Source organism: Rhinoderma darwinii, chromosome 3 (genome assembly GCF_050947455.1).
Source record: "Rhinoderma darwinii isolate aRhiDar2 chromosome 3, aRhiDar2.hap1, whole genome shotgun sequence".
Taxonomy (NCBI): Eukaryota; Metazoa; Chordata; class Amphibia; order Anura; family Rhinodermatidae; genus Rhinoderma; species Rhinoderma darwinii.
The window spans coordinates 228,305,345-228,318,068 of NC_134689.1; the positions used below are offsets into that span (position 1 = coordinate 228,305,345).

General features: G+C 42.9%; 1 protein-coding gene across 2 annotated transcripts in view; it reads left to right on the plus strand.

Annotated features, from left to right (window-relative positions):
- IL15RA (interleukin 15 receptor subunit alpha) overlaps positions 1-5,989 on the plus strand; it is a 99,425-nt gene extending 93,436 nt beyond the window's left edge. Inside the window, exons 6-8 of one of the 2 annotated variants that reach the window (XM_075855087.1) lie at positions 168-212; positions 292-358; positions 4,943-5,989. In XM_075855087.1, the coding sequence (XP_075711202.1) occupies positions 168-212; positions 292-358; positions 4,943-5,063 (233 nt within the window). In that variant the 3' untranslated portion in view covers positions 5,064-5,989. The remainder of the gene's footprint in view (positions 1-167; positions 213-291; positions 359-4,942) is intronic. The other variant, XM_075855088.1, reaches the window with a different exon arrangement.
- Positions 5,990-12,724: the final 6,735 nt, after the last annotated feature.

Sequence of the window (12,724 nt, forward strand, 5' to 3'; positions counted from 1 at the left end):
ACAGCTTTGATCAGTCCCAAATTAAGGCTGCTCATTTATATGTAGATTACATCTATATATTATAATGCATGATCAAAGGTTAGCATACGCTTATATACTAAATATGTTTGGTAACTTTATTATATGTATTTACTGTTAGTAGTTTATGAAACCGCTTTACTTTTCAGATACACAAGAAAGTACTTGGCAGAAAACCGAACCAATCGTAGTAGGTAAGAGAAGCAGATCTTTCTATATGACTATTTATCCGCATGAGCAAGTCTATAATATGTATTTCTGTTTTATTGGTAGGCAATGTGGTGGGCATAATCCTCCTGATTGTAGTAATCATCCTTGTCATGTATTGCAGAAAGAAAAGGTAGGTTGATTTTATTGATTACATCATTGCTAAAAGGCATTTAACCCTTTAATGACCGGCCTATTTTAAACCTTAATGACCAAGCCATTTTTTAAGTTTTTCCATCGTCGCATTCCAAGAGATATAACCTTTTTATTTTTGCATTGACATAGCTGTATAAAGTCTTGTTTTTTGCGGGACAAGTTGTATTTTTTAATAGCACCATTTTGGGGGACATATTATTTATTGATTAACTTTTATTAACTTTTTTGGGGGGGGGAATAGAAAAAAAACTGAAATTTCGCCACTCTTTTTCGCGTCTTAAATCTACGCCGTTTGCCGTGTGATATAAATAACTTTATTCAGCGGGTTGTTACGATTGCAACGATACCAAATTTGTATCGTTTTTGTATGTTTTACTACTTTTACACAGTAAAAACGCTTTTTTTTCAAAATTATTTGTTTTTGTGTCTCCATATTTGAAGAGCCGTAACGTTTTTATTTTTTCGCCAATGCGGTTGTATGAGGGCTTTTTTTTTTGCGGGAAGACTTGCAGTTTTTATTCGTACCATTTTGGAGTAGATGCGACTTTTTGATCACTTTATATCAAATTTTTTTTAAGTCAGGATTCACAGAAAACAGCAATTTTTCCATAGTTTTTTATTACATTTTTTACGGCGTTCACCGTGTGGGTTAAATAATGTTATAGATTTATAGTCGGGGTCGTTACGGACGCGGCGATACCAAATATGTGTAACTTTTTTACTTTATTTTGGTTTTATAATAGTAAAGCATTTTGTAAGGGGAAAAGGTGGGTTTTTCATTTTTTTTTCACATTTTTTTTTAAATTAACTTTATTAAACTTTTTTTTTACTAGTCCCACTTGGGGACTTTAATATGCGATTCTCCGATCGCATTTATAATACACTGCAATACTTTTGTATTGCAGTGTATTATTGCCTGTCCATTTAAAACGGACAGGCATCTGCTAGGTCATGCCTCCGGCATGATCTAGCAGGCATTCGCTCCGGGCAGACCTGGGGGCCTTTATTAGGCCCCCGGCTGCCATTGGAGACACAGACACTCGGCGATCGTATCACCGGGTGTCGGTGGGAGAGAGAGGGAGCTCCCTCCCGCTCTCCAAAACCACTCAGATGCGGTGCACGCTATTGCACACGGCATCTGAAGGGTTAAACGGGTGAGATCGATACTTATATCGATCTCACACAGCAGAGCAGGGACGCCCTCAGCTGCCTCTGGCAGCTGAGAGCAGAGAGATTTGACGGCTCCCTGCTCTGTTTACTTTATCCTGATGCAGTGCCGTAAAAAGGCATATGCATCAGAATAAAGCCCGTTAGTGGCCACCGTTAAAAGGCGTATTGGCGGTCACTAACGGGTTAAACTTTGTCATACTTCAGAACAGTTAACCAAATTTAGATTTTAAGAAATGTAAAAACTTTTTCCCAAAATCTTAAGGAGTGTAAAGGAAACAAACTTGTAAAGTGTTAATATTAACAAAATACCTTATTTTACATGCAGTCCGCAAATTATGGTTCTGTCATACCTTTGGTTTAACAGCAAAAATGATCTGGTTTCGATAAGTTTCACCTGTAATAGCCACACAGCCAAAAACCACATTGCAAAATCACGGCAAAAAACATGCGTTTTTTACATTGCGTCTTACAAATCAAATAAAAATGACTTCAAAACTGAAATAAAAGCACAGTAAGGCTGGATTCACACGAGCATGTTCGGTCCGTAAAGGACGGAACGTATTTCAGGACTACTGTCCCATAGTGAAAACATGATTACAGTACGGGACAATTGTCCCGCAGTGAGGCAGGGACACATAGCGTCGTACATAACTATGATGCTAAGAGCCCGGCTCCCTGCAGTGTGTTCGGTCCGGGACTTGCGGCCGAAATACGTTCCGTCCTTTACTGACCGAACATGCTCGTGTGAATCCAGCCATAGGGTATGTTCACACAGGACGGATACGCTGTGTACAAAAAAAAAAACGCACCAAATACTCAGTTGCGGAAAACAGCACCTAAAAAAAGCCTATACTTACCTGTAGTTATATCGATGCGTCCCTCTGACGTCCTGCAGCCTGGCCTCCTCTGAAGCAGAGAGATCAGGGTAAGTAGAATTTTTTTTTTTCTGAGCTGTCATTTTTGTGCGGAATCAGGATTTAGCACTACATACAGCTGCTTTGTATAGAGAATACAGAGCAGCTTTCAGCTGTATCTCAAAAAGTAAAACAAATGTTTCATAAAAACTATTTACAAAGTTACACCAATTACACTGACTGACCTGTTTATTAAAAAAAAGAAAATGCCAAAAGGTTTAAGGTATGTTCACACGGGCTATTTTCAGCCGTTTTTCGGGCCGTAAACTTCCCGAAAAATGGCTGAAAAATCGGAAGCAGACAAACATCTGCCCTTTGATTTCAATGGGAAATACGGCGTTCTGTTCCTACGGGGCGTTATTTTATGGCTCATTTTCAAATGGCGGCGCGTATAAAGACGCCCCGTAAAAAGAAGTGCATGTCACGTCTTGAGCCGTTTTTGGAGCCGTTTTTCATTGACTCAATAGAAAAACAGCTCCAAAAACAGCCGTAAAAAGCGCAGCCAAAAACGCAAGTTGCTTAAAAAACGGCTGAAAATCAGGAGCTGTTTTCCCTTGAAAACAGCTCCGTATTTACAGCTGTTTTTTGTTAAGCGTGTGAACATAGCCTTATATGGCCTTTAAGCTTACAGCAGCAGCATGGCAAGTTAATACATGCAGGTTTGCCCCGATTGCAGTTTTAGGAAATGTTCTTGGAACGGTTTCTATGGAAGACCATGATTACACTTCCAAGCATAAGGGTATGTGCACACACACTAATTACGTCCGTAATGGACGGAACGTATTTCGGCCGCAAGTACCGGACGGAACACAGTGCAGGGAGCCGGGCTCCTAGCATCATAGTTATGTACGACGCTAGGAGTCCCTGCCTCGCTGCAGGACAACTGTCCCGTACTGTAATCATGTTTTCAGTACGGGACAGTTGTCCTGCAGCGAGGCAGGGACTCCTAGCATCGTACATAAGTATGATGCTAGGAGCCCGGCTCCCTGCACTGTGTTCGGTCCGGTACTTGCGGCCGAAATACGTCCGTCAATTACGGACGTAATTAGTGTGTGTGCACATACCCTAACAGTGGTAAATGCTGCTGCTTCATCCTAATGAAGTCAATGGGCAAATCTACATACAAAACGCAATTAATAGAGCAAGTTGTGGAATGGCAGCACATTTTCAAAAGCAACGTGTAGATGAGATATCATACCATTTCATTAACATTAATGGAAACAAAATAGCAGTCTTTCAGATATAGTTTTAATGGCTAACAAAAATAAATGATGTTAAACAGCAAGCTTTCGAGACTATTAGGGCTCTTCATCAGGCCACACACACACACACACACACACACACACACACTTCGTTAGCCATTAGGGTATCATATATGCAAGTCTGCTATTTTGTTTCTCTTGCTGAGAGCAATAAAAGTTTTTTTAACTGGCTAACACGGTCCAAAAACCTTTTTTTTCTTTTTGATTAACATTATTGTAACCTCTGGCCTCTGCAGTTTCCAAACATCATAAAAATGCAGTGTCTATGTGGGCACTGGCACTAGGAGTAGCTAAGGGGGCATTATACTGTATGGGGCAGTGAAGGTCACATTATATTGCATCAGGGCAGTTATGGGGCTTTATGCTGTATGGGGGCAGCTAAGGGGGCATTATACTGTATGGTGGCAGCTAAGGGGACATTATACTGTATGGTGGCAGCTATGGGGGCATTATGCTGTATGGGGGCACTATACTGTATAAGGGCAGCTATGAGGGCGTTAAACTGTATGGGGGAAGCTGTGGGGGCATTATACTGTATGGTGGCAGCTATGGGGGCGTTATGCTGTATGCTGGCAGCTATGGGGTCACTATACTGTATAATGGCAGCTATGAGGGCATTAAACTGTATGGGGGAAGCTGTGGGGGCATTATACTGCATGGTGGCAGCATTATGCTGTACAGGGACAGCTATGGGGCTTTATGCTGTATAAGGGCAGCTATGGGGGCATTATACTGTATGGGGCATTATACTGTATGGGGCATCTGTGTGGGAATTATGCTGTATGGGGGCATCTGTGTGGGAATTATACTGTATGGGGCATCTGTGTAGGCATTATACTGTATGGGGGACAGCTATGGAGCATTATGCTGTATGGGGGAATTTGTTTGGGCATAACACTGCATGGAGGCATCTGTGTGGGCATTATACTGCATGGGGGCATCTGTGTTGGATTTAAATTGTATGGGTGCACTTATGGAGGCATTATCCTGCATGGTGGCAGCTATGGGGGCATTATACTGTGTGGGCCGAACCAGGTGTGTATGGGCAAGGTTTGGGCGGGATTAGAGGCATGGCTTAAAAGGAAAAACATTTGCTGTGCCACTCCACGGTTGTCCGTCTTTGCGATGCTTGAAAATTGGCAGGTATGTCTTTTATTTTTGTATGAGCTGTAGAAACACTGTCTAACATACCACTTATATGGTTTTCTGTTGCAGGTCCGAAGCATCTTCTATAGTCCTTGAGCATACCCAGTTCCATCTACATACTAACCATGAGGACAACTCTCCTGCTTCAAATATGTTGCATGAAGAAAGTGAGGAAGAAACATTTTTGTAATGCACGAACTTCCCAGACACACAATTCATGAATAAGAGCACTAGTTGTTATATTGATTCCTGATACCATCCACAATCATACAGTGCTTGTCCTTTACAGGTATTGGGGTGGTGAAGACCTCAAAAAAACTGAGGTTATAATACTGACCTGATCTGACTATGGATGGCTTAGCTATCATAGATGGGCATATAAAACCTGACATTGGACTGGCCATATGCATTCCAGGACATCTTCCAAAATGTGACTCGACTACAAAGTGTTAATTAAATGAAATGTAGCATTGCATGAAGCAATAAGTGTGTTTATGCACAATTCGATTTATGCACTGACAAATGCAACTTTCCTGGAATGGCAGTTGCACACAACCGAGTGAGACTCGGGCCGTTTTTCACTTTAGCGGGTAAATCGCGTCCGACATGTCCTCAAGAAGGACAGTATGTTGCACATAGGAAACAGTGAATGATATATAAGGAACATGAATGGAAACACCAAAGACAGAACTGTGGTTATCTTTTTAGCTCAGTCCAATCCACCCAGGAAAGCCTACAAAACCTCCAAGGACGGCAAGGACCCATTATCCACTTTACCTGCCCAGGACCTTAACCATCCTTCTTTGAATTAACACACCAACACCTTCTTTATGCAAATGTGGAAGTGGCCACAGCTTTATTATTATTTACAACCATCGGCATGAAGACATATATATATATTTATTTATTTCCTCTCCTCCTGAAATGCCGATGCTCCCTGTCTCCATCAGGCATGTAGGGTGCTACCTCCGTCTTCATCTGCCGTACTTTCCGCCAGCTGTGACATCTACGAAAAAACCAGAAAAACGCCAGAACAAGAATATAACCGTAGAAAAATTTTTAAAAAACAAAACCAAAACCACCAGGGGAGGGAGGGCGGGTGTTTCTTCCACTGCAGCTTGAAGGTAAGAGGGCTTCCTGCTCCAAACCTCTGCCTTATATCTTCTTAACCACGCCCCTCTTACCCCTTGTTGACCAATCCTGATCCTGGGCATTATTTTAAACCGTTCCATCCTTTCTTAACCCCTTGCAGTCCCTGACACTCTCCCTAGGCGCTTCAGTGTCTACAAGGACTGCCACTTGGGACACATATGCATAAGAACCACCCACTTTGCAGCCTGTTTTGTGGGACAATCCTGCGAAAGGTAGGTAGGCTGGGAGGCAGGTATTAGGGTATGTTCACACAGGCTATTTTCAGCCGTTTTTCGGGCCGTAAACGTCCCAAAAACTGGCTGAAAAATCAGAAGCAGAAAGCCTACAAACATCTGCCCATTGATTTCAATGGGAAATACAGTGTTCTGTTCCGACGGGGCGTAATTTTACGCCTCATTTTCAACTAACGGCGTGTAAAAAGACGCCCCGTAAAAAACTGCATGTTACTTCTTGAGCTGATTTTGGAGCCGTTTTTCATTGACTCAATAGAAAAACAGCTCCAAAATCGTTCATAAAAACCGCTTGTTGATTAAAAAAACCGCTGAAAATCAGGAGCGGTTTTCCATTTAAAACAGCTCCGTATTTTCAGCCGTTTTTTGTTAAGCGTGTGAACATACCCTTACAGTTACCTGTTCGTTGTGAGGGCATAAAATGTCTGCAACAAAATACTGCAAAGCTGAAAACCAGTGAATTTTATTCTTGTAATTACACCAGTGCCTAAAGGCATTTCAACTGCTGAGGCATCAGTAAAGTATATGCTGCATTGCTTTAAAATGGTATATACACCTTTGCAAGAATTTGTTTTAATGCATCCAAGATAAACAATGATGAAATTATTCCAGATTAAAAGTATCAGGCCCCATGCACATGACCGTAGTTTTTATTCTCAATTATGGTTTCGTAATTGCTGCTAAAATACTGACACATTAATTTCTATCAGCCACGGACACCTTCCCGTATATTTATGGGAGTGTGTTCGGGCCGTAGAAATGAGACGTCCTATTTTTTGCATTTACGGACCGTGCTCCTATACTTATTATTGTAAGCACAGACCGCAAATGCGGGTGACACTGTGGCCCGTCCGTGCAGTATTTACTGACCGTAAATACTGCACGATCGTGTGCATGCGGCCTTAACCTGTTTAAGTCTACAAGCTGACATTTTTGTCTCCATGACTTCAGACCACAAATCTTGTGTATATAGTGGGATACTGCAATCATGCTTTGCTCCCTTCCATCTGTCCCTTCTCCTACTTTCTGTAGGTTAGCAAGAGGGGGCAGACAACAGTGTTTGGTTGTAGTCTGTTACCATGGAGTCAAATGGGTTTACATAGAAGCTGTATACACAAAACACTGGGATATTTTTAATCTAGACTATTGCTTCTTTTTTCTATTTTAGATGCACTTGAGTGTTGAAATAAATGGTAGCAAAAGTGCACAAATCATTTAAAAAATGTCAAAAAGTTGACTATATGAAATGTTAAATACTTTTGTGTCAAAAAAGACAAAAGTATAATAGGTATGATACCTTTATTGGCTAACCATTAAAGTTCTATATGCGGCTTTCAGAGCGCAGAGGCTCCTTCTTCAGACAAGTTAACAAATGAATGACTTAGAAAAAAGCACAACATTTAGATGTTACACAAAGACAATTAGTACATGAGGTGATACATCATTAAGATAAGCCGGGGCAATAAAACTGAGGTTATAGGGGTGATGACTTAGGAGTTAAGGGATCTGGAGTCAGTCTGATGGGGGACGTGACGTGTGTCCATGTAGTGGCTCATAAATCCTGGTGTTAGATTGAGGCCTTGTGTCAATGACTGGAATTTTATCATCATCTTGAATTCCCACATTTTTCTTTCTCTGTTGTTTTTAAAATGACCCTTTAGTATTTAGGACTTTTAAATCTGCCAAACTGTGATCAGGTCCAGAGAAGTGTTTTCCCACGGGTGTATCCACCTCCTGTTTTATTGTATGTCTGTGAAGATTCATCCTGGTTTGTAGTTTTTGTATGGTTTCTCCAATGTAGATTCCTTTATTGATGCACCTTGTACACATGATCATGTACACTACATTGGAGGATGTACAGGAGAACGTGCCAGTGATTTTATAGTCCTGCTGCGTGTTTGGTATGTGGATGGTGTTTGATGACCAGATGTTGGTACAGGTCTTGCATTTTCTACTGTTGCAAGGAAAAGTGCCAGTCTCTGATGGTGGTGAGAGCACTTCTGACCAGGAGATTCCTTAGGTTTGGTGGCTGTTTGTAGGCAAGGAGTGGTAAATCTGGGAATATTTCCTTCAGTTTATTGTCTTTGTTAAATATAGGTTGGAGATCAGCAGCAATTTTCCTCAAGATGTTCATTAGGGGGTTGTATATGACCACTAGGGGAACCCTGCTGTTGTCTTCCTTCTTTTTGTACTCCAGAAGATTGCTCCTTGGAATTCTTGTTGCTCTGTAGATCTGATCATCTATAATCTTTGGATGGTATCCCTGTTGTAAGAATGTATTCCTCAGTGATAGCAGGTGTTGTTTTGTGTATTCACAGTCTGAACAGATCCGTATGTATCGCAGAGCCTGGCTGTAGATGATGGATTTCTTTATGTGTCTCGGATGAAAGCTGTTCCATCTCAGATATGCTGGACGGCCTGTAGGTTTATGGTAGATTGTTGTTTGTATGGTATTGTCTCTCATGTATATAGTCATGTCCAGAAAATTTATTTGAGATGTAGAGTAGTTGAGAGTGAGTTTGATGGTAGGATGGAACTTGTTGAAGTTTTTATGACTGCATGTACCTTGTAACCCCTACTGAGTAATATTTTAACTAAACACTTTAATAAACACTGAGACAACTTGTGGAGAAAAGTGGGGGTGGCCACAGCTTTTATTAACAATTTTATAAACAAAAGGGAAACCTTGTCCGTTCATTGCGTATTCTATATTATCTTGATATTCCGATGACTATCACCTCGCATGCCGGCCACCGTCTCCTCGGTGGGCATGTCTTAGTTGTTTCGCCAGGTGACCCGTATTTACAAATACCCATTCAACGAACGGAACAAGAGCCTCCGAACACGCCACACGGAGTCGGGTGTACTACTACACCGCACTCCGACCCACCCCCTGAAGCAAAAACAAGGCCCTGTCTATGGCATCCTGCAACCCGGAAAGAAATATGTCCAGCCCAATGTCGTTTAAGTGGACTCCATCTTGCAGCATCAAACCCCGATTGTCACCTTCTAACTGGCGATGCCTTACGACCACGCCCCCTTTTCCTCTGACGTGCCTGGATACTCTGACATTTAAAAGGCGACGGGTCCTCTCCAAGGATGCCTTATTCCTCGCACCTTTCCATAAAACCCGCGGCACAATTTCGGACCACACCACTACCAGGTCCGGGAAGAAAGCCGCAAATCGTTCAAAGTCCGAGCGCATTATTGAAATCAATTCAGCCACTCTAGTTGAACAAAGATCATTGCCACCGGCGTGGATCACCAAAACCGTCGGTGATTGTGACATTCTGCTAACCGCCACGACTTCCGGCATGACCTGGAGCTATTTTAGCCCTCGAATACCCCTCCAGTACACATCAGCTTGCTTGAAGCCAAGATCCAAACCTCCCGGGCGATATGCCGCCCTCTGGGCTGCCCAGTAAATATATGAATGACCGATCATCCAAACCGCCGGTCTTCGAACACCTGTGGAAAACATTCGAGATCAACATGTTAACAGATGAGGGCGAATGTACCTTCTAAAACAATCTGACTTCCATCTTCCTAATTTTTTTACTTCTGCTTCAGTCATACCCGCTGCATCTGCCATAGTAGCAGCCCCTATTCTAAAAGAATGAGTGCCAAACTCGTTCGGGGGGACCCCTACCTTGCCGAGACACTTCTTAAACACTGAAGCAAACTGAAACTTTGATAACGGGGAACCGTCCTGATGCAACAAAAAACTGACGCCCAAAGGCCGTATAGACATGTATCTTTTTATGGTCCCGATCTGGCAAAATTGAGCATCTAAACCAAAAATCGTCAACCATATCCCTTCCCCCGCAACATCAGTTTTTGATCGTCGCACTCTCACCTTTACAGAATCAGATAACGCAACCACATCATCGGCGAACAATCCAGATGGACGCACGCGTGATTCCGACACTAATTCGCTGACCCGAAGGGCTGCGAAAAACGCAAGCGCAAAAGAACAATTAAACAAACAGGACTCAAAGTCCGAAACGCATACCGAAGCCGTAGCGTCGACCAAACGCCGGAGTAATACAAAAGACACCGGGCGGCGGCCGTCCGTCGTCCGCATTTCTTTTTTCCAACCCTTCAAAATCTGGGAAAAAATAAAGCGTTTTGTCACGTCCTCAACCCCAATTAATTTTAACGCAAAGGCAACCCCAGATAGCCGCTTTCTAGCCGCTGCCGCTGACATGCCTTTTACCCTTAACGAACCTAAATACCTTAATGTAATCTGATAACACGTCTGTGGCAAGATCATTTCTTCAGGATGAGCGCAAGCCAACCATTCCGACCAAGCCTTACCATGGCAATTCCATGTTGCTAATGACATTGAATTCTGCAACAGAGGTGTCAGTTGTTCTCCGGCAGGTCCCAGAGAAACGGAGGGCAAGGATATCCTTCCTGATCCGCCCGAGGATGCAATGTCCTGAAACGAAGCCACTGAAAACGAGACAACGCATCAGCAATTTCGTTAATTACACCTGGCACATGACACGCTCTGAAAACCACATTAAATGATAAACATTTTAAAACCAACTGCCTGAGTAACGCTAATACCGGAAGGGAACTGGATGTCAATTTGTTGATGGCTATTACCGTGCTCTCATTATCTGACCAAAAAAGTATCCGTTTGTTCGCCATCTCCGCTCCCCAAAGCTCCACCGCCACCACGATGGGAAACAATTCCAGTAACGTCAAATTTTTAGTAAACTCTTTTTTATACCAATCTGCTGGCCACTTACCAGCCGACCATTTTTTGTCCAAAACCGCCCCATAACCATGAGCTCCTGCCGCATCAGTGTATAATTGCAAGTCCGCATTCCCCAGCTCCTTTTCCATAAAACAAGAAATACCTTCATATGATGACAGAAACGATTTCCACATCCTCAAATCATCTTTTAATAATTTAGGTAACCTTACAAAATGATGTGGCTTTGCTATACCTGCCGTTGCCATGGCCAATCTCCTCGAGAACACTCTTCCCATGGGAAATATCCTACATGCAAATGCCAACTGCCCTAGCAACGACTGTAAATCATGCAGTGTAATCTTCTTTGCAAGAAGGCACTTCCCGATAGCTTCACTCAATTTGTCAATTTTTTCCGCCGGAAGGCTGAGCACCATCTTGCTTGTGTTAATCTGTATACCCAAAAAGGAAAGGCTCCAACTTGGGCCTTCAATTTTGTCCTCGGCTAACGGAACGCCAAAATTGTTCATAAGGAACCTGAAAGAATTCAACGTGTAAAGACACACATCTTCATCCCTAGGACCTATGAACAAAAAATTGTCCAAATAATGAATTACCGATGAATTGCCCGTTTCCAAACGCACAACCCATTCTAAAAATGAGCTGAACATTTCGAAATAGCGACACGATATGGAGCAACCCATCGGTAAGCACATGTCCACATAGTATAAACCATTCAAATGACACCCCAGGAGGTAAAAACAATCCGGATGGACTGGAAGAAGGCGGAAAGCGGCCTCGATGTCGGATTTTGCTAATAGCGCTAAAGGACCTGCCTTTGCCACCAATTGCATCGCTCTGTCGAAGGAAATATACGACACCGCCGCCTCCTCCCTTGGTATACCATCATTGACTGATTCACCTAATGGAAATGACAAGTGATGAATTAGACGAAATTTACCTGGCTCTTTTTTAGGCACAAGCCCCAGGGGAGAGATTCGAAGGTTAGCTAACGGCGGCTCGATGAAAGGACCCGCCATACGGCCCAAACGAACTTCCTTATCTATTTTTTCTTGTGCAATCATTGGCTGGGATAAAACGGATTTTAAATTAGCAGCAAACATCGAGGCAGATTGACTAACATGAGGTATATAAAAACCGTGTGTGAAACCATCAATGAGCATTTCTGCTTCCTGTCTCCTGGGGTACCTGTCTAGCCAAGGGAGCATCTTTTTGACGCTCACCGGCGTCCTCTGGCTTACCTGCGGCCACTGGTCTCGTGGCGGCCTTACCTCTCTTGTAACACCGCAGAGCCGAATGTGATCCTCCACATATGGAGCACTCGTGTTTAAATTTGCATGCAGCGAAAAATCTACAATGCCCCTCATTGAATAGCCAACACGCACCGGGTCTGCGACCGGCAGACACGGACTGAGGGGGCGCGGTGGAGGTAGAGAGAAAGGAATTCTGGGGTCTTTGCGTCATCATTAACTGAATCCACACATCTGTGGCCTTTGAAGACCACCCTATGTCTGGCCGTATAGCTAAACGCCGCCGGAATTCCTCATCGTATCTCCACCACGCCGTTCCACCATGCAATTTGTGAGCAGAGTAAATAGTATCTAAATAAGTAAATAATTCGAAAGCCTTCTCTGGCTTATTTTGACTAATTATGCTAGCCAACACCGCAAATGCCTGAATCCAGTTCCCAAATGTCTTTGCTACCTTGGGCTTTTTATCTTCTGTTTTATCAAATCTTCTTTCTTT